The 24,242-nt window shown below is 35.1% G+C and overlaps 2 protein-coding genes across 4 annotated transcripts; both read right to left on the bottom strand.

Annotated features, from left to right (window-relative positions):
• Positions 1–666: 666 nt before the first annotated feature.
• On the bottom strand, positions 667–9,741 carry LOC137819098 (3-hydroxyisobutyryl-CoA hydrolase-like protein 1, mitochondrial). 2 transcript variants are annotated; one of them, XM_068622838.2, is made up of 14 exons: positions 9,557–9,741; positions 9,391–9,471; positions 9,082–9,150; positions 8,316–8,379; positions 7,565–7,644; positions 6,558–6,641; positions 4,919–5,003; positions 3,498–3,583; positions 3,274–3,395; positions 2,907–2,967; positions 2,021–2,119; positions 1,739–1,840; positions 1,618–1,659; positions 667–1,021 (listed from the first exon to the last, which is right to left on the bottom strand). In XM_068622838.2, exons 1-14 carry the CDS (start codon positions 9,674–9,676, stop codon positions 902–904), a joined length of 1,215 nt encoding a protein of 404 aa, XP_068478939.1. In that variant the 5' UTR covers positions 9,677–9,741; the 3' UTR covers positions 667–901. The 2 variants fall into 2 exon arrangements, with proteins under 2 accessions (XP_068478939.1, XP_090152832.1); XM_090296706.1 differs by having other exon boundaries at positions 8,316–8,374; positions 9,557–9,740.
• Positions 9,742–13,282: 3,541 nt separating this feature from the next.
• LOC137819254 (malate dehydrogenase, cytoplasmic) lies at positions 13,283–17,621 on the bottom strand. Of its 2 annotated transcripts, none has more exons than XM_068623046.2 (7): positions 17,514–17,621; positions 16,209–16,367; positions 15,810–15,985; positions 14,793–15,070; positions 14,073–14,208; positions 13,865–13,976; positions 13,283–13,627 (listed from the first exon to the last, which is right to left on the bottom strand). In XM_068623046.2, exons 1-7 carry the CDS (start codon positions 17,557–17,559, stop codon positions 13,533–13,535), a joined length of 1,002 nt encoding a protein of 333 aa, XP_068479147.1. In that variant the 5' UTR covers positions 17,560–17,621; the 3' UTR covers positions 13,283–13,532. The 2 variants fall into 2 exon arrangements, with proteins under 2 accessions (XP_068479147.1, XP_068479146.2); XM_068623045.2 differs by lacking the exon at positions 17,514–17,621 and adding an exon at positions 17,018–17,207.
• Between the last annotated feature and the right edge of the window lie 6,621 nt (positions 17,622–24,242).

Genomic DNA, 24,242 nt, shown 5'->3' on the forward strand with positions numbered 1-24,242 from the left:
ATTGATTAATTAAAAGAAAATATTAATCCATAACATTTAAAAAAATCACATAATTTAACTACTCAGATTGGTTGAAGTATTGATTTGATGGTGTAACTTAACCAATCCAATTTTAATTTTTGAAAGACAATAAATAAAATCTTAAACCTGGTTCAAGTTTAACTCCACAAAATAAGTGGCTTGTAAGTAAGAACCGATCAATACACCTCTGCACTTTTTCTATGGAGTATAACTTTTCTCAATATTTATTTCTTCTAACAAAAGATTAATGTTATCATTGAAGATCTATGAAGCTTAGACACTTCTCTTAAATGGCGTGTCAGTGTCGGATACTCATATCGGACAACGACACTCGTCTGACACTTATAAAACACGTATATATGAAGTGTCTAATTCAAAAAGTCTTTGTTGGATTTCTGACAATTTTAATACGATCCTAACACAATTTAAAAAAAAATACATTAATTTTATAAAAACTCAAACTTATTGTATAAATTTTTATTCATAATTATATAATGTATAGAACTGTGTTCTCATGTCCTACATTTTAGAGATTATACGTATCTCTGTGTCCGTATCTATATCGTATCAGTTTCTGTGTCAGTGTTTGTACAACATAGTTGAAGATCCATCTTAACCAAAAAGAAATATAGTCAAACTATAATATATAAATAAGTAACATCACTTTATAATCGGTTATATAAAGTTTATTTAACCATAATCTCATTTACTATTTGAAAAGACAAAAAGTTGTTTCAAAATCCATAGGTGGAACAAACTACATATTATTGTGGTAAACCACTAGAAGCTACCATCATATGTTCAAAAGGTACAAGGTTAAGATAGTCTTGGCAAAATACCAATGGTGTGTGTGTATATGCAGATGTTCAAAGGAAACAAACTACAAAAATGCTTCACGACTTTTTGTAGGCAGCTCTAGATCAGGTTCAGCCTCACTAAGAGGAAAGAAGTATTGATCCACCATATCTTGAGAAACATTTTCTAACGTTGGAGGATCCCACTGCATACATTTCATTGTATAGGAATCTCAAATACACATTTATAGCATGATTCTCATGATTCTTTGCAATGAAGTTATCATTCAGGCACGACTTACTCATATTTGTAATTTTTTTAAAATTTCCATTTACGTGAACTCTGAAACCAAATTGCACTACTTTACTTAAGAAGCCATATTAATCACATGAACTTCATATATGAAAAGAAAAATGTTAATAGTCATTGTAGACAGATGACATGTTGGCAATCTGGAAAGACTGTTTCATTAAAACATCATTTAGATACAAGAAAGCATATAGCATTCTCAAGTTAAAAATGATACTTTTGTCTGTCCCAAAATGATTGTAATTTTAATCTTTTAAAAAAAACTATATAAAAATTCTAATTTTCAATCAAGTGTAAATTATTTATTCCTAACTTGCCTGCAAATAATTATATCAATGTTTGTATTGATAGTGGATAAAAGTAATGCATATTTATTGAGTGCAAAGTTAGTTTAATAAGTGATATATTTACTATTATTCTTAATTTGTATGGAAAAATCTTTGAACTGAAGTAATTATGAAAGAGTAAATTATATTAAAGTTGAAAGACTACCTTTGGTGCAAAGTCCTTGTCCACCACGCGTGCCCTTACTCCCTAAAACGAATTAAAATTAACTCTTGCATTTAAACAGAAGAAGTTTGTTTTTGTTTGCAGAGATAAAAAATAGTTATACCTCAGAGATATCCCCAGATATTTTCCTATGTATTGCTTGTAAAGTCATACGGTACTCACGCACCAAACATTGATCAAGGGTCTGAAATCTACCCTCCCGTATCTGCACCAAATACATCTGTCAGAATAGTTTATATTATCTTCTAAGAAACTTTGTTAAACTTGTTTTTAGTTCTACCTATATGTCTTCTGGAGTCCTAGGGGTGAACTTTATAAATGTGATTTCTTATAGAGCAAAGAAATTAGGAATTGTTTAGACTTTAGACATGCCAAAGGAACTCACAGATCTCAAGGCAACCTTCAAGCTCAATGGAGAGGCTTCTTTCAGTCTATTTAGGGTGGAAATGCACCATGCATCTTTTGTTTCGCTTGCTGCATTTTCCTAAGAGAAATTTAAGAATAATAAGAAATATAGAAAATATAAAATGTTCACCAAATAGTCAAGCCACAAACACACAGAAGAAAGGACATGCAAGATATTTGATCCTACTAGCTTGATGTTGTAAAGAATTTTTGTGTGTGGTTCTTAAATGACATGAGTAATGTGCTAGAAGATGTTGCTACAAAATTATGTGTCATTAGGCTGACTCTATCTTTCTTACTGAGAGCCTATTTTTAGAATAAAAACAGATAGGGAGATTAACAACGTTGAATTAGCTAGAATAAAAAGATAGGGAGATTAACAATGATGAGTTAGCTATTACTATTCCTAATACTTCATTTTTTTCGGACTATCAAAAATATAATTTGAATCTGTCTCAATAAATTTCTTCATAAGTATTTCTAGGTGAAGAAAATAAGAAAAATGAAATAAGTTGCTCCATAAACTAAAATTAGTTTACACAAAAGTTATTTGTAGAAGTTATCTCATATTAGCTTCTCTAAAAGATAAGTTTTGACTAGTGTATTTTAATGAAACTTATTTCATTTTTCCTTCTTGCCATCGAAAAAACTTATCAAAAGATGAGTCAAATTATCAGTAAACAAAAGAGCAGCCTCTAACTGGATCTAACCACAAAACCCCTACTAAGAACTCTTAACGATGTGTGTTTTCTCCTAGAGATAAATTTTGAATAAATGTGTAATGTACCCATGTAAAGAACAGTTTATTTCCACAATAAAGAATTGTGTTGAAAAGAAGACTCTGAAAAGAAAGATGGGTATCTCACCATAGCATCAACAATCTCTTCAACTGTGTCATGGCAAAAGCATTTATCTAGAATTTCAATCCTAAGAAAATGAAAAGTATAAATAAGGGTTATAATATATTATAAGTCAAAATATGACATACAAGGAAAATAAATTAAGCATCCCAAAAACAAACTTACATCAGACTATTTTCTTATCTTCTTGTTGGCCTTCAGCTAATGGATGATTTAATTTTTAGAGGGAATGAAGGGCAATTCCAAGACAGAGTGTACTTTTCAGTTTCTTTTTTCTTTTTATACAGAAGTCACTGTCATTCTATCTCTGTTTTTTTAATTATTTCTTTATTAAAAAAAATAAACCTTAGGCAGAATGTATGGTAGGTCAAACCTTTGTAGTACACTACTGCTGTCTGGCTGTGCAAGATCCCCATAATGTTCTAAAGTGGCTTCGATGACAGATGGGTCATCAGTAACCAATTTCCCCAGCTGTTCTTCAATTAAAGGAAGCTTCTACCGTAGGACAAGAAAGCAAAACAAAATTGACTTTTAAGAATCTGAAAATTCTATTAAAATTAAAATAAATCAAGCAAGAAGTGTTAAGCAGAACTAAACTGCACTTGATGAATAGTGTGTAGCAAGCCCGCAGGTAACCATCTCTACTCCGTTGAGCTTTTCCCCTGTCAGAGCCAAGTACTCTCCTGCATAGAATAACAACCTTTGAAACAAAGAAAGACTAGATGGAGGAAGTTCATCAAACATACTTTCAGTTGATGACTAGATCTGAAGATTCTGAACCCATGAATTTCCCTCAATCATTTTTGTGGAAAATAGGATGATTAACCACTTTAAAAACCTCATCAATCAATTATTTGTGATGTTTATATACTAGATGTAATTAATAAGGCTACAGAAAAGAATTGGTGTATAACAGTTGATATCAATAGGAGTAAAAATAACAATTAGACCTCAGAAAATTAGTGTTCATATTACATTTTATGTATCGTTCAGGATTCCAAATTCCAATATCAATAAGGAGAAACTAAATTTTGAAGGATGGACCAATTTATTGCATAATTACAATTCTTGTCATAAAATCAAGATTCCAACATAACTAAGACCGACCTTAAGCCCTATCCATGGCCATCATTGATTGTAGTCATTTTGTTGGAAAAAGAACTACTATTGGAGAGAACATGAGTACAAAGTGCGGCAAGGAAAAGTATCCACAAAAGCAAAAAAGGCAAATAAATGAATAAAGGAAACTAGGAATGTAGCAAGGCAGCCCAATCCCCCTGCATAGTGGAGAAGGCTTAAAATCAACCTTAGGTCTTGGGAAAAACACCAGAGAGAGGCTAAAACATACCCTATCACAAAACAAAATTAAGGCCAATGAGACACCTTTAAATAAGCATGTATTCTGCTCCAGACAAATGCACCAGAGAATGGCAAAGGAAGCATGTTATCCCAGTTTAAATGTCAAGACTCGTCATTTGCAGAGAAAAGTGATAGGCTTCTTGAGAACTGTAACTAAGCTCGATGCCACTGAAATTTCTATTAATAACTATAGTGGTTATCCTAGTTCAAAAATAAAGCTAATGACTACCACGGATCACCAATAATGGTTACCCTTCATTCTTCACAATGCCAAATATCATCAACTCTAGAATGAAGTAACAGTTACAAAGTGCAAAAATCTCTACTATTCTATACCAATGATATTCTTTAAAATTCTTATTCTATACCAAATTGTAACAGGTCTAACATAAACACAAATGTTTATGAAGAGAAGCTTAAATTTGAACAAGAGAACCACATTATTCCAAAAGAACCACATTTTAACAAATAGGCCTTACCTCATTTTCAGAACTTTCTACTATCCCTTCCCCTCCCCCAAGTTCATAAGACCAGTGTATGAGTAGAACAATATATTGTCATCAGAATTATTTACAATTGGAATTATTTAGAATCTCCCGTTCCAGGTAGAGGGATTTTGAGTAACTTAAAGTAGATGAGGCACGTAAGTAAGACCATACCTAAATGACCAGGTAAATGTGAAAGGTAAAAAGATGCTGCAGCATCAGGATGGAATCCAATATGAACTTCAGGGGTAGCAAAAATCTGCAAAATGGGGATAAGTTATAATAAAACTAAGCATACACATCAAAGTTTTTCTAAGCACATATCGGCCAAAATGAAGCCAAACTTCTAGAACAAATATACAGGGTACAAACTACATACCAAAAATATGCCATGTCTCCAAATAGAAGAAAAAGATGTACATTGTAGCAATGCCACAAAGAAGCACATGATTAAGTAGAAGGCATAGAACTTAGACAAAGAGGCATCCAACTTGTTACCTATTTATCATTTCAAACTCAAATTTAAACTAATTATTCATGTGACACCCTGAATACTAGTAGAGCCTAATCCGTATTAATTATATCTGGCTTAGGACAGAAAAGAGCGGAAACCCAATATACAACAAAAATAAGTTTTCTCTGTTCTAAATCCAAAGCTGAACCAAATGGCATAAAAATAACCCCATGTTGCCTTATTAATTTTTTATCAATGTCCAAGACACCCATACTTCAAATGTGGAACACCAAGTAATTTAGCTTTAAAAAAGAAGATGGATGGTGCACAGATTTTCACGTATAGTACTGGTTTGTGACCCAGCCAATGAGTAGCCAATAACATTTTTGGAACACCACCTTACTAGACACTAATTGCACCTAATTGGCTATGTTTACAACTCCATATCCATTCAAATATCATCTAGTGTCTAGCAAGATGGTGGCTAAAGATGCTATCAGCTAGTGACCTACAAGTTGCTGTCACAGTTCACCAGTTACAGACTGCATAAACACTCGAGAATTAAATAATGTAATGACCAAAATTTTCAGCAGTGAATGTGCACAATATTCACTGTTTTTGTAATCATGAGTGAAGTGTTTCAGCATATACTGTATGTTCTTTAATTTTCTTAACTCTTCCTGAATGATTTAAAAGTATAATAGAAGTATAAAGAATTAATACTCTAAAATCAAGCCAAAAGAACTGATTAACAACTGAAACAACCTTTTATTCTTTTTATTTTCCATAGCTGCTCAACATAATTTAAATTCAAATATTAAGATGTCAGTTGGAAAGGGAAATTAGGCAAATAGATTGGATAGGAATGTCAGATAGCAGGATTTGTGTGAGAGAAGCTCCACCACCATGGTTATGATCAGAATTGTAATCCTGAATAGTAAAGAACATCGATAGAAATTTTCTGAAAATATTTCATTTAAAATTATGTTGAAAGACTAAAATTACATAGACTATAACTATTTACGTATCCAAATTGACTGGACTGGACCCTTAAGTAGCTTAATAAATGACATTTTTTAAGTAAGAGTTCCTTTTAACGTTTCAGCATAAATACTCACCTAAACCATTCAATAAAAGTATCATTATTTGTAGGACCAATAAGTATCTATCTGACTAGGACAAGTAACCCAAATTAAAAAACAAAAAATTCTCAATCTAAAAATAGGAAAGGGAATCCCAATTCACATGTTCTATCATCCAAATAACAAATCCATCAATAATAAATACAAGAATAAAATATATAATCTCACACCATCAAAATTGTCAAAAATGAGATCAATGCAGAGCTAGATTTCATACAGTTTTGTCTGTTGCAACACGGAATGTCCCAGGGATTGAAACTCCGGCCCCACCACCCATGGTAATGCCATTTAGAAGTGCCACCTGCATGAAGTTCATTATTGCATAAATTTTGTTTAAATGGTAACTGACTAGTAAACATAAAAATTGATTTCCAGCATGCTTGCTGCCATGTGATGAACGGATGTGGCTTCTCTGTAATACTCTATTTTATAAAATGCACATCTGAGGGAAATGTTGTATCCAAAAATTTTGTTGATAAACTATAAAATAGAATCATTGATAATTAGTCTTTCATGTCAGAATATTAAGTTCCATCGCAGAAGGAAATTTAAATAAACATGTAATGTAACTTAATCACTTGTATCACATAATTTAACCACTTTTACTGAACAGATGTATAATTACAACATGTGATCGTATTGTTCCATGTAGTTATATGTCACTAAAATAAAATATTTATAGTGTATTTAAATTCACATAAAAGTTGAATTAGAATCAATGTATCAAGTTAATTTATACTTCTTCCACGATATACCCAAATTAAGTCATAGTTATAAGCCAAATTTTGAATAAAATTATTATAATGTAATAACACAATGAGAAAAAACAGATGGCCCGATAATCTTAAAATTATAGAAATTTGTCTTATCACAACTAACTACCATAATAGGACTCCTATTTTATTTTACCACGTACAATCTGATGTTATTTTACCATGTAAGCATGTAATTTTTGACACCCCCTTCAATTGGGCTGCACAGCATCACTGATTGCAGTTCTATGAACTTTTATAGGTGTGGGATCATATATTTCATGGAAATAAGATCGTATTCAACTGTTTAAAAACATCAGAATTTCAATGGTTACAAATCAGCACTTACACGACAAACGTATCCTGAGTAGGACTAACTATTCAAACAAAACAGCACATATGAGCAAATTATACATATGTCAAACAAAGACAGCATAAATAACATATCAGCCTCCAAATACCATGTACTCACATGTGGCTTCAAATATGTACCTATCAGGTACATAAAACTATAGGCTGTTCTGAAAAATTCTTTACACGCTTCCATATTTCCTGCATAAATTGTATGAAAAAAAAATCAAATTAGCTGTATAAAAAAAATTAAGTAGCCAAAATGCATTAGAAAGATACATGTTTAAAATAGAAGCAAGAATATACCTAGAACCAATTGCATGGAAACACTGAAACCTAAGTATCGACACAACCTACACTTTCTCTTACACTTTCTTCAGCACCAAAAAATCAAATACCAAAACATTTTGGAGTATGATGTTGTTTGTCACAAAATGTAAAATTAAAAAATGTTAAACAGACATTTCATTACGTATCATCACCAAGTTAGTATTGAATATTGATACTTCACAAGGTCTCTTGTCTCTGAAAACCCTCAAAATGGTCAGTGTTATGAAAATTTCTAGTTCTAGGAATTAAGCATGATCTCGAAGAACATAGAAAAAAGATGAAATCTTACGAAAGAAAAGTTCCAAATGATTGCATTGAGATTTCTCAAGAATTTACAGAAGTGTTTATTACAAGATATGACTTGAATGTGGATCAATTAGTTAACTTGCTACTTATAGCTAACAAACTAACCGATCTAACAGTCTTATTTCATACCAGCAAATAAACAAACCTTTTAGAACCTCAAAACTAAGACAACTGAATAAGATTCTGAGAAGAAATTTTCTGTCCAGATCTACATAAAAAGAAACCTTGATATTTACCTTTGTTTATCAAATGGTAAAGCGCAACAATATCTCCACCAGCTGCAAACGCTCGGCCACTGCCCTTAAGAAAATTGAAAATATTATGTAAGTATCACATCGTTAGACATGCATGAGGACAAGATCATTGCTAGCAGTGAAAGTGCAATATGAATAAAAGGGAAAAATATAATAGAAAAAAGAATTTAATTGGAATACACTAAGGTTTTTTACACTGTTATCCAATTAAAGACTGTCATATAACTGATAATTAATAATTTTAGTAATAATAACCTTAAAATTTATATCTAAGGTAATTAGCATTTTTTTGTTTGTTTTTATTTCCCATATGCATCTCTTAAAAAGTGGATTTAAACCTAAATCAATCCTATAAAACCAGTTTGTAAGATGAGGATTGCACCTATTTATATACTACAATTTAGCTATATCTTTAGTTGATAAGATCTCCAACACATTCTCTCAAGCATATCAAACGTGGAACTAAATATTTATAGATGGTCCAACCTTATTAGGATAGTCTCTGATACCATCTAAAAAAGTAGATTTAAGCCTAACTTAATTCTATAAATTGACTTGTAAGGTAAAGTTTGCGCCTAGTTATAGACCATATTTTTAGTGGATGCGAGACCTCTAGCAACTAGCAACCTCTTTCAACTGGGATTGAAACCTTGATTTACCACCTTGTAGCTGGTTAACCATGTAAAAAAGCAATAGCCAGATAGTACATCAAAATGAAAATTAAATTCATAGAAAAAATAGAGATTACCTTCATCATCACAAAACCAATATCAGGGTTATCTTCCCAACTCCTATAGAGTTTATGCAGCGTAGCCGCCTGAGAAAACCACAATCATAACCCAAAAGCATGTTACCACCCAAAAGATTGATACCACTTTAGGTAGTGTGCAATCACAACAAAATCATACATATCAAACAATCACGAGTGATTGGAAGTTTAAAAGAAAAAGGGTCACAAGCAAACGTCGGACTCATCAAATTGGGAGCCAAATTTACGGGCTTTTAGTGACCCTCTTTTGTTGGTGTTGAGAAGCAATGAGAGGAAAAGGAAAGATACCATGTTGGTGTTGAGAGCATTGAGAGCAGAGGGTCTATTGAGAATGGCCATTCTGGAGCAACCATTTCCTTCGACCAAAACCTGCGACATTGTGATTTGTGAAAAACAGAGATTCAATAACATGGTACAGTAAAACGAGGAAAAGAAGAGAAGGGAATATTGTGACCTGACAGTGATTGGGGTTGTCGAGAATGACGTGTTGAGAAGAAGAGAGGTTTCGGTATGCATTAAGGCTAAGCTTTGCCTTTGTGAAGAACCACCACCCTACCCTTTTCCTCTGCATCATCTTCTTTCCCTTCTTCTCTCTACTTCACTCTAAGCTCAATTCAACTACTTCTTCTCCTTTGAATATTTCCTTGAGAATAATAATGATTTTATGGAAAGCATTTTTAAAAAAAAATATATATATATATATATTAATTTTTTTTCATGTAATTCTAAGATACACAAAGAATAAAGATTTAAAATACTTTTTAAATATATTATACTTTTAAAAAAATTCTACTTAAAAACTTTCTAAATAATATTTGTGCCCCTTAATTTTGAATGTATACTCATCTAAAATAAAACTTACATCCTTTATTTTATTTATATTTACATAAAACAAAATTATATGTGGATATAATAAGTTAGTAAAGTTATCCGTATATATTAAAGATATTTAAATTTTTGTTATAAAATTAAAATCTGAATAATTTTTTATTTATATTTTAATTTTTTTATTTTTATAATTAAGATTAAAAGGCTTAAATTTTATGTTATATGATATAATAAGATGTTTGTTAAAAGTTTTCGCTAGTGCAAAATGTAGAAACAACAACTGTTTATTAAGTGTGTCTTTACGAACCGATTTACAAGTGCAGTTATTATAAATAGCCGCATTCTTAAATCATTTTTACCCTAATTTCTTAAGCGTGCCACTTACTCTTTCTTCTTTTCTTTCTCCTCTTTGCATTTCGCATTTGCACACTCCTGCTCGCATTTACGCTGATTGTTCATCTCTTCTTGCAGCTTCATTCACTTTGCTTTCGTTTCTGTGTAAGTTTCTTTGAGCTCTCTTTCTTCTTCACCAATGTATATAATTTTTTTTCCTTTATCTTACTTTGTTTGGTTTGTTGCACTCGAAGTACTGTTGCATTGCCTTCGTGGGTTCTTTTTTGGTTTATGGTGTGCTCCGTCGCTGCTTCCGCATCCACCGTCATGTCTGCTGCCGCCACGTGCCACTCTTGGCAAAAGTTGCCTTCACACTCAAGGTTGGTGATGTTTTGTATTTTTTGAATTTCTTTTTAATGTTATGAATTTGTTTTTTTTTAATGTATTATAATTTGTATTTTTAAAAATTTATATTATTTAGTGTTTATTATAATCTTTATTTATATTATGTTAGTTGTTAGTTTAGAATAGAATTATCGTGTTTGTATTGAGTCTGAGGGTGCTCCACCCTCGACAAATGATACGTGTTGGTATTGAGTTCGGGGGTGTTCGACCCTCGACAAACGCGTGAGATAGAACACTGATTAGAAAACACTTGAATGACTATTTCAGAATATAATGGATCGAAATTGGATTAGTTCTCTTCGCATAAGTGATGAGTACAAAAGAGGAGTAGAAGAATTTATACAATTTGCACAACGTAACGTGATTAATAATGGTCATGATGGAGCAAAGATCAGGTGTTCGTGTGTTAACTGTTTAAATGGAAGGATATTGGATGTTAAGATAATGAGGGAGCACCTGCTATGTGATGGGTTTCTTCAATCTTATAAAACTTGGACATGGCATGGTTAATTGTTAAATTTATCATGTGTTTCCGTAAGTGAAGAATATGTGGGATCCACCATGGATGATGCAGTACATGATGATGTAGATGATGATTGATTGGAGAACATGATTCGTGATGTGGGAACTCAGTCTTTTGCATATAATAATCTCACTTGAGCAAAGGCAAATCAGACCCAATCATACATCACTAACACCCTAGAAAAAGAGGGAAAACAAATTTATTTATGCCCTTATATTAATGAGTAAGTTTAATTATATGCCGTCAATTATTACTATTTCATGTTTTAAACATTTACTAATTTTTTAATGGATGATATAGGGGTCATTGGCAGTTACTTGTCTTATCAATGGTTGATAAGACTGTTGTGTGGTTCTGTTCCCTACACAGGAAGATATTCCCAAAGTCTTAAGAATATCATTGATACGTAAGTGCACTATAAATTTAGCTTTGTATGTTACCAATTAACCATCTTCTAATGAAGCTTTTTGTATTAACCAGTTCATGGCGTGGATATAACATCCTAAAAAGTCAATCCAATTCAAATTTTCAAAATTTAAACTGGATAAGACTAAATGTTTGTAATTTTTTTCTTTCTCTTTCCATTGTTTATCAATATACTAACTTTTACTTTTTATTGAATTATAGTGTAATAAACAACCAAGAAGCTATGAGTGTGGCTATTACGTTATGCAATGGATGATTACCATTGTAAGAGTAGGCCTTAAAAGTGATTTGAAAGAGGTAACATGATATGTTAAATTATTTTTATAATTCTTGAACATATATGTAACTTAAATTACAACCATATTTTGAAATGCAGTTCTTCATGGATGAAACACCAATGTCTTCGGAAGCCATAACATAGGTGAGACATTCTTGGTCCACATATTTCATAAATTTGTATAACTCTAGGATAATTGATCAATAGTGTAGGAATTATATATAATTTGATTAGTGTTTGTAATACATTTTTATCAATATATATAATTTGATTATCTGAATTTATGTATTTGTCTGACTGAGTATATACAATTGAACAAGATAATTTATATGGAATTAACACTAAACATATTGCACTAAAAAAACACCATTTACAAGGGTGACTATTTACCATAGCCGCATTTGTAAATCCAGCGCAAGTATTTTTAAATAGTTGCCCTTGTAAATCACATTTATGCATAGTCACATTTTTAAATGCATTACCCTTAAACCCTAAACCCTCATTTAGAAGCATATACAAGTGCGACTACTAGAAATAGTTGCCCTTATAAATATGATTTACAAATATGGCTATATAGCCGCATTCTTATCTCTTCAATTTAAGAATACGTGCTCATTAAATACGGCTTTATAACCGCTCTTATAAATATAAAATAATCGCATTCGTTTTGCTTTTCTGCACTAGACTAGTGCCTATCTTAAAAACACCCCTATTTTAAGGTTAATATTACTCTTACATTGACTTAGTTTTTATTATTTACTTTTATATTAAAATAATATTTCTCAAAAATATAAAATTTTTATATTTGGTAAAAGAATCTATAATTATGTAACGATATTATTTTTAACACAGTTAATATATAATAATAAAATCAATTTTTTATTATACAAATATTTGAATTTTATGCTTTAAAATTTTAATTTGTTTAAATTGTAGTAATTTGTTATTTTTATAATAAATAAGGAATATATTTATTATTATTATTATAAAAAAAGAGTGTTTATTCTAAAATTAACATGTAAACAAATTATTACATCTAATGACATCTAAATTAAATTGAAATCAAAATATTTTAATTTAAAAAATTAAAGATTAATACTAAGGACAGATAAATGAAAAAAGGTTTGTGTGACTAAAAGAGAGAAGAGTAAATCTAGTAAATACAATCTATACACATTATTTATATTAAAAGTTATATAACAACAATAATTACTTAAAAAACTCACATAACTTTGAAAGTTTTTTCTGCCTTAACTGAATTCAGTCTCTAAATTTTTTATTTCAAGTATGAAGAAATCTATAAAATGTACTTTAATCTATTAAAGTGGGTTCAATATTTTAGGTGATGTGATGAACTTCACCAAATATAAAGTACATGGAAAAGTGGGTGCCAAGGAACTTGTTTTTCATTGTATTTTTAAATAATTAAAAGTTAAACAAGGATAAACTAGGACAATGTCACTGTTTGAAGGACTAAATTTCCTAAACAACCTTAAAATAAAAATAAAAGTAAAAATAAAAACTAATCTCAAACCAATTTTAGGTCTCTCAGTTGTTCTTTTGGGTTCAGGAAAGTCTCCTTTTTTTATTTTCAATAGCTACAATTATTGATTAGCAATTTCTAGAAAAGATGTGTTGTCAATCAAGACATGATTTGGCCAATGCCTTCTCCTCAACAAGCTCTTGGGCCGTTTTGTCCATCTTATCCCTTGAGAACTCATCAATCTTCAGATCTACCAAAAACATCAATCACATTATCAGATAAACCATGACATTATCAATGACATTCTAATTTTTCTCAAATCTTAATCCATTAGAAAAAGGGTGTTCAAAAGAGTGTTATTGACCAATTTTTTGAAGAAACAATTGCTCATAGCATAAGTTTATTATGGTTATGTTAACATAGTGAAAAGTTCTTTGAATTCATGGGCTTGAAAGAACACAAAGTTTATGAGAAGAAGAAAATGTACTTTGAACAATAGTCCAATCTCCTTTCTCACAAGTCACAGGGAAAGAGTATATGAGGCCAGCTTGAACACCATAAGATCCATCAGAATACACTCCCATTGACACCCATGTGTCCTGAAATTAATGCAAATGCAGCATAAGGTAAACACACACATATGTAAAGTGGTTGTAACAAGGGTGAAATTCTGCTTATGATAGAAAAGAACCAACCTTAGGAGTTCCTACAACCCAATCATGAATGTGATCACATGCAGAACTTGCTGCAGATAATGCACTAGACAGCTTTCTGGCTTTAATTATGGCAGCCCCACGTTGCTGAACAGTGGCGATGAACTCATTGTTTAGCCTATACAAACAAAAATTACCGTCTTAAGGAAAGGAAATGAGATATCTGTGGAATGATAAATACTGACATTACAAAACATGGTTGCAAAACCTTTGATACTATGTGTTGGTTTTTTAGTGCAAATTAAAGTTTTATTTCAATAATATGTTGTATATCTCATATCAATTAGAGACCAGACTAACTTATAATATATAAATGAGAAAAAATCTTTTTAACAAGTCAGTTTTGTAAAAATAGATATAAAGTCTACTTTGTAACCTAGATTTTTAATAAGGTTCTTTTGAATAATTCCTACTCGTTCAAATAGTTAGGGTGAATATTTCGGCACCAACCAGTCATGAATATTTCATAAAAAAAAGTTAAGAAACCATTTCCAATCCAAAACATAGGTTTTCTTTCTTATACACCTTTTCAAACTCATTCTTATTCATGTGGGACAAACTTGGAATCCTAACAATAAGTGTGTTGACTTCTAACTCAAACATGGTAATGATATAATGTAGCATCTATATATACCAAACTCAAATTAACACAAGTAAATCAAAAGCAAAGGAGTTAGAGTGGAGGGTTTGAAAGTGAGGTACCAGTTATCATCACCAATTAATTCTCTGACTGGCTTCTGTGCACCGTTGGCAGTGACTGTGGCATGGTTGACATCTGGATATTGGGTTGAGGAGTGATTGCCCCAAATGATGACATTTTTCACATCAGAGACTTGAACATTTAGCCTCTCAGAGATTTGGCCTAAAGCTCTATTGTGATCAAGTCGTGTAAGGCAGGTGATGTTTTTATCAGGGATTGAAGGAGCAAACTCTTTCAAAATGAGAGCATTGGTGTTTGCTGGATTGGCAACCACCAGCACCTGCATTAACAAGAGTAATTACCAATTGGACTTTAGAGGACCATGTGTGTTGGATTTTCTGAATTTTAACATGATTTTAGATAAATTTTCATATGTTTAATTTTACACTGAAAAATTGATCTGGGTTTGGAACAATTTTGAGTAGCTTTCTTGCATTAGATAAAACATTCTGTACTAAATTTTACCACTAACTTGTTTTTTTACAGTAAAAACATCCGAAAATAAATCAGATCACTTGAAAATCAATTTTGCCAAGGTTCATCTAAACACACACTATTGTTGATTGATATTCAGGAAGCTGGCTCATTCATTCTACAATGTGAGTATGTGACAAGTACTATCAAGAAACTAGAAGTGTAAGATTAATAATATTGTTATAAAAGAAAGTTGTTCAAGAACCAATAGTAATGACAATAACCTCGAAAACGATGTTCCTTTCATCATTCATGCAAAGGTTTATCACATCAATTTGGAGTTTGGGCTAATTCTGTGCAAGTTCAGGTAAAATCTTATATCTAAGAAAATAGTGATTCTCTTTGTTCTCATGTAGGCTAATGTGAAAATATGAAAATACCAATAACTCACAAGAAGAGATGAAGTAAAAAAATGGGGTAATGTGATTACTATGTTCTGAATGTCACACATTCTTATAAGTATTTTGGTGTCAGAAACAATGCCATGATGCCAATGATTTTCAAATTAAACTCCAAATATGGTGAGAAAGTGGTTTCTATCTAACCTTACAATCTGCTGCAGCATGTTTCTCCAGTGCCGAAGCTTGTGCCTTGTAAATTGACACATTTTTAGACATCACATCTTTTCTTTCCATTCCTTCCTTCCGGGGGAATCCACCCACCATCACAGCAATGTTCACATCCTTGCATGCTTCCACAACATCAGTTGTAGCAACAACACCTATTGCATTAATGTGCAAAACCAATACTATGAGATGTCACAGAAGAAAAATCATCATGTAATGATAAAGAATTATTCTATCATCTGCTATAAAGTGACATATAAATGTTTACTTTTAATTCCTATCAAATGTTTTCAAACAGACTAATTCAAAACTTAACTAAACATTATAGGCTATAAGGTAAGAATTGTACTTAGGTTAGCATTAATTTTGAAAACATGCCTTTAAGAAGTGGAAAAGCAGCATCAACCAGCTCCATCTTCACTCCTTTCAAGGACTCTGCTGCTGGTTCAATGTCAAGCATGTGCAGAATCACAGGCTGATCTGGGCCCAGCATTGCCCCTCTTGCAATCATTGGAACAAGTGCATATCCAATTTGCCCTGTAATTTAACCATATCAAAACTAAAAGTTGCATGCCAATGAAGTTAAAAAAACAAATCCTGCAAGCAAACTTTCCTATTCCAAATCTCAAATTATTCTTCTTGTGAACATACAGTCTCACATTTTCATTGAGTTTGAGATTCAACACTAGAACAAGTCCAGTAAGAAAACAATGTATGACATGGAACTGAATTCATTCAACATAAAGATTCACACAAAAATAAAAGAACACTGCGGATCTGATTAGTTCTGTTTCCAATTTATGGACCAAAAACATGTTACAAGTTTAATAAAGCATGATGAACTTTTCACAAGTTTGGCCAATGTCAACTAAGAGCTCAATGTCAAATTTGAGTCAAACAAGAATAATTTTAGTTTAGAATATGAATTGCATTGCATGAAAATGCTAAAATCAGAGTTTTAAAAAAGGGTTGCCATTACAATTTCAACCACTAAATCAATATTTTTGAAATATTTGTGACAGTAATTATGATCATATAAGTCAAATTTGTCTTCAATTTCCCACAATATCAAAGAACGAGACAAAACCTTGATCATAATTGCTATTTAGAACTGTCAAAGATATGCAGATAGAAAACAAATTAGAGGAAAATTTGAAAAATGAGAAGGAACACTAGATCATTCATGCCTGCAGCACCCGTGACCAATACTGTGATTGGTTCCTTCTCTTCCTTGAGAAGACTAAACATGTATCTTACAATCTTCCAAAACAAAATAACACAAAGCAAAACAAGAAGAATTTTGTTAAGAAATGTATAGTTCTCAGTGTCCCAAGCTAACATTTCCAATTCCATGATCTGTTTGTGTTAATATCCAAGGGAAACAATCTCCTTCATTACCCTTTTATACAATATAATATAATTTTATAATTGAAGAATCCATGCATGTGGCATTCCTCTGTAACAAGAGAATCATATACCATAACCGAGTCCACAAGAAATGCCAGTGCAAGAGAATCAATCATCAACACCTTAGCAGCAAAGAAAAGAACATTTTTCAAAGTTGGATCCATAAGATGAACATTATAATATTTTACATGTCACATCTTTCTTATATAGCAAACCAGACAAGAAATGAGTTCAATTCAAGTAAGAAATTGTTTTATGTATTGAAAATAAAATTACCAGCAGCTCCAGTGACAAGAACTCTAAGTGGGTCTGTGGCCACCATTATGATTTGGAATGAGATTCTAGAAAGAAAGAAATGAAGATTTGAGAGTGGCAGAATAAAAAGTTGGTTGTGTATTTATAAGTGAAAAAAAAAATTAATACTGAAACAGTTAGAGGAATGAGCTATTGTGTAGGGAAAGAAAAGAAAAAGTCATTTTTTTTTGCATGTGATATTAATGCCCTAAAGTATAGTACAGGGATAAATGAGTAACTTTCATACCAAACCAAAATTATTACAGAGATAATAAATAAATGTATAAAGTATATATGTGTTCTTTAAAAAAAAAAATTGTTTTTTTTTCTATCTTTTAATTTTAAAGGCATAGCTATTGATTTTTAGACTTTTAATTTAAAGAAAGTATATACGGGTAAAGAAATTTTAAAATGAAATAGAGTGGAAGTTGTAGAAGGATACACGCATTTTTATTCAAAATAATTTAGGGATTAAATAATTTTTTTATCTTTTAAAAAGGGACCATGTGAAATTGATGTTTTGTTTTAAAAAGAATTCAGTGTTTTATACTCAACATTATTATATGAAAATTTGAATAAACTGTATATTTTTTTAAAAATATTTTGGTGATATTTTTGTTAATATTGTAATATTTATATTTTAAGGTTATGTTTACTTTATTTATATATTCATATTTTATTTTTAGTAATTGTGACATATACCATGTATTACGTATAATGTGTGTGTATATTATTTTGAATTTAATTTTAAAATTTATATTTAATGCTATTTCTATTTGATTATAAAAAAATATTTTTTTTAAAAATAATATGAGGGCATTAACTCTATTTTAATGCAAATCCGATGTTCTGGTTTGACAAAGATTCTTGACTTTTTTTCCCACTTTATATTAAAATTCAGTACATACTTCGTATTGTGATATAAAGTTATTTTTAGTTATTGATAGTTTTAAAAAAAATAGTAAAATTTCAAGTAAAAATAAAGATCAAAATTATAGATTGAAAAATATTAAAAAAATTGTCCAAAATCTGTTTTATATCATGTTTGATGTTTTCATCTTTCACTAAGAAAATAAATTTTATAATTTAAAAAATTTGAAGAAACAGAAATTAATAATATATATATATATATATATTTTGTAGAGTGAGGGGCCTAGATCTGACCTATGGTATATGAATCGTGATTCGATCTTTAATGACAATGACATTCATACGATAAGTATCTTGTGTTAATTAGACTTAATCACCCTTAATGTTTCAATAAAGGCAGAATCGGACTACGTTACGTAGGATATGACCAATATATATAAGAGGGAACATCAACAAGGGAGAGTTATCTTTTACACACTGTTACAGGGTACACTTATCCTAGACCACTTGGAGAGATTCTAGGACTAGGTTACAACTCGGTCTATATATACTAGATTACGCTCTACGTAAAGGATGATCTAATACACAACACAGGGAATACTCTCAACTCATATTTTTATCCTATACTCATTATATTTTTTGTTCTTACTGACTTGAGCGTCAGAGTGTCATCGCAGGAGGAGTCCCTCGTTTCCCAAAGGTTGAATCACTAGAGCTTGAAGAGAGACCACTACGAGCTCATCCATATTCTGACCTCGAGCTGACAAGAACATTGGCCCCCACCGTGGGGCTAGGTAAAACTTTTCCTACCTCCACAATTCCACAATATATATGTAAATTTTTCTTTTTTCCACAAGAATAATAGTCCCGCTTTCTAAATTTTGTTTTATATTTTAATATTTTCATGATAACAACTAAGGATGACCCGTTGATTAATTTTCAGAAGAAGGATAATCATAAATATTTGGAGCATTTAAATAACTTTGGTCAATAATAAAAATTATTTTCTTGGATTTGGTTATGTTATTATAATGGATAGTTCAACTTACATTTGAAACATAGTTATATTGAATGAATGTTTTTTTCTATTTTAAAATATTAAGAACTATTTGTGTACCGACCAGTCCTCGGGTGTCGTTGACCACCAGTAATAATGGGGCCACGTAAGTTGGGTTCCACGAGTAGCGTGGGCCAGTGTCTCGCAAGGCACGTGAGCCAAGGTGCCAAAGAGTCGATCACCAGGATAGGTTGGTGTGTCCTCGACAGTATAGTGAGGGCGATGAGAGATCGGACATCGGTGACCACACACCAGTTATCAGTTAGGAAGAAGCCTAGATCACAAGGGGCCCATGCGTGTGGTGTGGATAACACAATCAGGAGTGACACAAGTAAAGAGCCACTAGAAGAGATACGACCTGCGAGGGTCACGTTCCAGTGGTGAGTTGCATGCATGGCACGTGAACAGCTAGGGCATTCTCAGGACAGATGACCCCAAAGATTAGGTGCACAAGTTGGTACCCAGGTGGTCATCCCGTCAAAGGTTGCACTCCAGCAAGGGAGCCTTACGCGCTAGATTGCCCTAAGAGTGGGTGATAGCGGCGCTAAGGCACACCCTTAGTAAACCTATTTATGGTTAGCGGAATCAGTGGAAACCCTAGAGTATATAAAGGGGGGGTAAGAAACCTAATAAGGTACGCACAGTTTTACACAATTCTTACGCAGCTTTATGCGACACACACACATAGAGCTTTCTACAGCTTACTTTGGTGTTTCCTAGCCCTGCACTGACTTGAGCGTCGGAGTGCAAACGACCTCTAGGGCGCCCTTTGTCCTTATGATTTCAGGTGTTTGATCGAAGGAGAGCACGAGTGAAAGCAGGGATACTTGGGTGTGTGATCGTCGTAGGCGCGTGAAAGCAATTGAGTCAACCGGCAGGAACATTTGGCGCCCACCGTGGGGCACGATCTAAAACGTTGTCCCATCTGCAAGAACAAGAAAGATCAAGAAAGATGAGAAATACAAGGCAAGGATACGTTGCACCGAATGGAGGCGAAAGCCTCACCCTGCAACAGATCATGGAAACAATGCAGGCTCTCCAAGAAATGGTGGATGCATCAAGAGTAGATCAAGAACGCATCCAGATTGATCTGCCTGCGTCGCTGGTGAGAAATGAAGAATTGCAGAGAGCCAACGAGGAATTGCACAGGGATTTGCGCAACCAAGTAGGGGTACTTGAGGTGGAGGATCAAGAACCCACGACGCCACCCAAGGATTTCCCAATGCCGTTCTCGCAAGCGATTATAGACATTGTGATACCAGCCATGTTCGTGGGGCCCAACATTCGTGGGGCCCAAAGCCACTTTCATAGGGGTGGAGGACCCAAAGGCTCACCTCACGACCTTTCATACGCAGATGATGCGGGTTGGGGGGTCTGACGCGGTGCGATGCAAATTGTTCATGAGCACGTTGGTGGGACCAATAATGGATTGGTTCATCAGTCTCCCTGATGGCCACGTAACATCGTTCACGCAACTTTCTAAGCTGTTCAGAGAGCAGTACATCGCGAATCGGGCTCCCCCACCCATTTCTTACGATCTTTTTGATGTAAGACAGTACCAAGGAGAGTCCCTGAAGGAATTCCTCAACTGTTTTGGGGCACAGGGGATGAGACTAAACACAAGGATGAGACAATGATGGTGCACGCGTTCAGAAAGGGAATCTTTCTAGGACCTTTTAGCGAATCACTCATCAGAAACCGCCCCAAAACTTTTGGCAAGATAAGGCGTCGAGCGGTGGCTCACATTGCTGCGGAGGGAGAAGTCAACGAGAAGCGCACGTGCGTTGTTCCCATGCGCCCACCAGCACCAGGTTGACCTCAACCCCTGAGGGTGCATGAGGCAACGATAGAGAAGAGGGCCCCAGCGAAGCAGCAGCCTTACGCCACCAGGAAGCCCCAAGCTAGGGGACGCGCAAGGGAGAATGTGCCACCAAGGCACAACTTCATAGTGGAACTGAAGGACCTTATCGCCGTCCCAATATCGGAGAAATTGAAGATACCCGCTAAGTCTGACAAGAAGTTAGGTCCTAACAAGAACGCGTGGTGCGAGTTCCACCAAGCGTTTGGCCACCCCATACGCAACTGCTTAGCGTTGGGAAACCAGTTAGATGAGCTGGTGAAGAGCGATTTCCTGAATGACTACTTGGCAGAGTCATAGGGAGCCCCGAACACGACGACATCAGGAGAGGATCAAGGGCACGAGATATCCGTGCATGGTGAGGTTCACACTATCGCGGGGGGGTTTTCAGGAGTAGGGTGCACCGCTTCTCAACGGAAGAAGTATGCCCGAGCAGTGATGTCGGTAGAGGCGCAAGAGGCAGATGAGGCCCTTGACGTCGACCTTATCTTCACCAAGGCTGACCTCCGAGATTTCGTCCCCCACTACAATGACCCGGTGGTGATCTCAGTAGTAACCGCTGGGAGGAAGGTACATCGTGTAATGGTGGATCAAGGAAGCTCGGCAGACGTGATGTTCTGGACGACCTTCAATAAGCTGTAGTTGTCCCCTGATCAGCTGAGGCCTTATACTGGCTGCTTGTACGGTTTTGCGGGACACCAGGTGGAGGTGCGTGGGCACCTGAAGCTGAGGACCACCTTCACATATGGTGTCGCGTCCCGTACGAAGAACATCAGGTACCTTGTTGTCAATGCCCCCTCTGCTTATAACATACTGTTGGGTAGACCTATGCTGAACAAGCTGAGGGCGGTGGCATTGACGAGGCACATGAAGATGAAGCTGCCTGACTTGGGAGGGAAGGTGATTACCATCAAGTCAAACCAGAAGGAGGTTAAGAGATGCTATGAGAACAACCTCAAAACGAAGAGAGGGGTGTTCATGGTTACCACCAGGGCACCAAGTGAAGAAGGGGTCGCCCCAGCAAAGATCGCTTGTGCAGAGATCGTCCGGGAGAGGCGACCCGAACCAGCAGGGGAAGTTCTGGAGAGGGAGATTGGAGATAGGGTGTTCAAGCTTTGCAAATCATTGGGCCAAGCAGCACATGACCAGATCGCCGAAGTCATAGCACGACATCTGAATGCCTTCGCATGGTCCGCCAAGGACATGCCAGGCATAGACCCAGACTTCCTGTGTCACCGCCTCACCATGGACCCCAAGGTCAGGCCTGTCCGCTAGAGAAAAAGGAAGTTCAATGAAGAGAGGAGGCAGGTCATAAAAGAATAGACGAAGAAGCTGCTGAGCGCCGACCACATAAGGGAAATCCAGTATCCCGAGTGGTTGGCCAACGTGGTCTTGGTGAAGAAGGCCAACGGGAAGTGGAGGATGTGTGTTGACTTCATCGACCTCAACAAGGCATGCCCGAAGGACTCGTATCCTCTACCAAGCATCGATGCTTTGGTAGACAGTGCGTCAGGCTGCAAGATGCTCAGCTTCCTGGATGCTTTTCTGGGTACAACCAGATCAAGATGCACCCTAGGGACGAGTGCAAGACAACGTTCATGACAGAGTTGTCTTGTTATTGTTACACAGTGATTCTCTTTGGGCTCAAGAACGCAGGTGCCACCTACCAGAGGCTGATGGACAAAGTGCTCATGACCATGATAGGAGCAAATGTGCAAGCCTACGTGGACGACATGGTGGTGACCTCGCAGGTGAAATATCAGCATGTGACTGACTTGGAAGAGCTATTTATGACAATAGCTAAGTACAAACTGAAACTGAACCCCGAGAAGTGCGTATCGGGGTGGAGGCCGGTAAATTCTTGGGTTTCTTACTTACGGAGCGTGGGATATAGGCAAACCCCGAGAAGTGCGTTGCAATGCTTGCGAAGAAAAGCCCAGTCTCGGTGAAGGAGGTGCAGCAGTTAACAGGGCAGATGGCCACTCTGTTCAGATTTGTATCAGTTGGAGGAGACAAGGGTCACCCTTACTTCCAGTGTCTGAGGAGGAACAACAGGTTCGTCTGGACCAGGGAGTGCGAAGAGGTGTTCCTCAAGCTGAAGGAGTACCTGGCTAGTCCCCCAGTATTGTGCAAGCCACAGCTAGGTACTCCACTTCGCCTTTACTTTGTTGTGACGGAGCGGGCGATCAGTTCGGTCCGTGTGCATGAACAAGACCAAGTGCAGAAGCCTATATACTTCGTGAGCAAAGTATTGCAAGGGCCTGAGGTGAGGTACCAGGCCCTAGAAAAGGCAACCCTGGCAGTGGTGTTCTCAACGAGGAGACTTCGCCATTATTTCCAGAGTTTTACAATGGTAGTAATGACAGACCTGCCTATCCGCAAGGTTCTACAGAAATTGGATGTGGCGGGAAGGATGGTACGATGGGTAGTGGAACTCTCAGAGTTCGATGTCCAGTACGAGCCCCGAGGTCCTATCAAAGGCTAGGTTTATGCAGATTTTGTGGTAGAGCTCTCCTCGGTAGATGCGCATCAGGAGGAAGCCGACTTCCGATGGGTGCACTCTATATGGGTATTCTAACCAACAAGGCAGCGAGGCAGGTGTCATCTTGGAGGGACCGAACGGGCTATTGATCGAGTAAGCCCTATGGTTCGCCTTCAAGGCCAGCAACAATCAGGCAGAGTACGAAGCCCTCAATGCAGGCATGTTGTTGGCAAAGGAGATGGGAGCGCAGAGTCTGTTAGCGAAGAGCGACTCCCTACTAGTCACAGGTCAGGTAACTTGGGAATACCAGGCCAAGGACCCCAGATGGTCGCGTACCTAGGGTACGTCCAGGTTTTGAAGGGGTCATTCGCGGTGTTCGAGCTGGTGCACGTCTTCCAAAAACACAGTTTTGAGATGCCAAGACATTCTCAAAGTTGGATTTTC

This window comes from Phaseolus vulgaris, chromosome 10 (assembly GCF_051622355.1).
Source record: "Phaseolus vulgaris cultivar YP4 chromosome 10, ASM5162235v1, whole genome shotgun sequence".
In the NCBI taxonomy this organism is placed as follows: Eukaryota; Viridiplantae; Streptophyta; class Magnoliopsida; order Fabales; family Fabaceae; genus Phaseolus; species Phaseolus vulgaris.

Excerpts from the sequence above, each read along its gene's own strand:
- LOC137819098 (XM_068622838.2), bottom strand. The coding sequence starts at position 9,676 with ATGATGCAGAGGAAAAGGGTAGGGTGGTGGTTCTTCACAAAGGCAAAG. Across the intron at positions 5,004-6,557 it reads GTGTTGCAACAGACAAAACT|ATTTTTGCTACCCCTGAAGT; the intron begins GTATGAAATCTA and ends CCCATTTTGCAG. Across the intron at positions 3,584-4,918 it reads ACATTTACCTGGTCATTTAG|GAGAGTACTTGGCTCTGACA; the intron begins GTATGGTCTTAC and ends TATTCTATGCAG.
- LOC137819254 (XM_068623045.2), bottom strand. The coding sequence starts at position 17,183 with ATGGAATTGGAAATGTTAGCTTGGGACACTGAGAACTATACATTTCTT. Across the intron at positions 15,071-15,809 it reads ATGCTGCAGCAGATTGTAAG|GTGCTGGTGGTTGCCAATCC; the intron begins GTTAGATAGAAA and ends TTGTTAATGCAG. Across the intron at positions 14,209-14,792 it reads TTAATTGGTGATGATAACTG|GCTAAACAATGAGTTCATCG; the intron begins GTACCTCACTTT and ends TTGTTTGTATAG.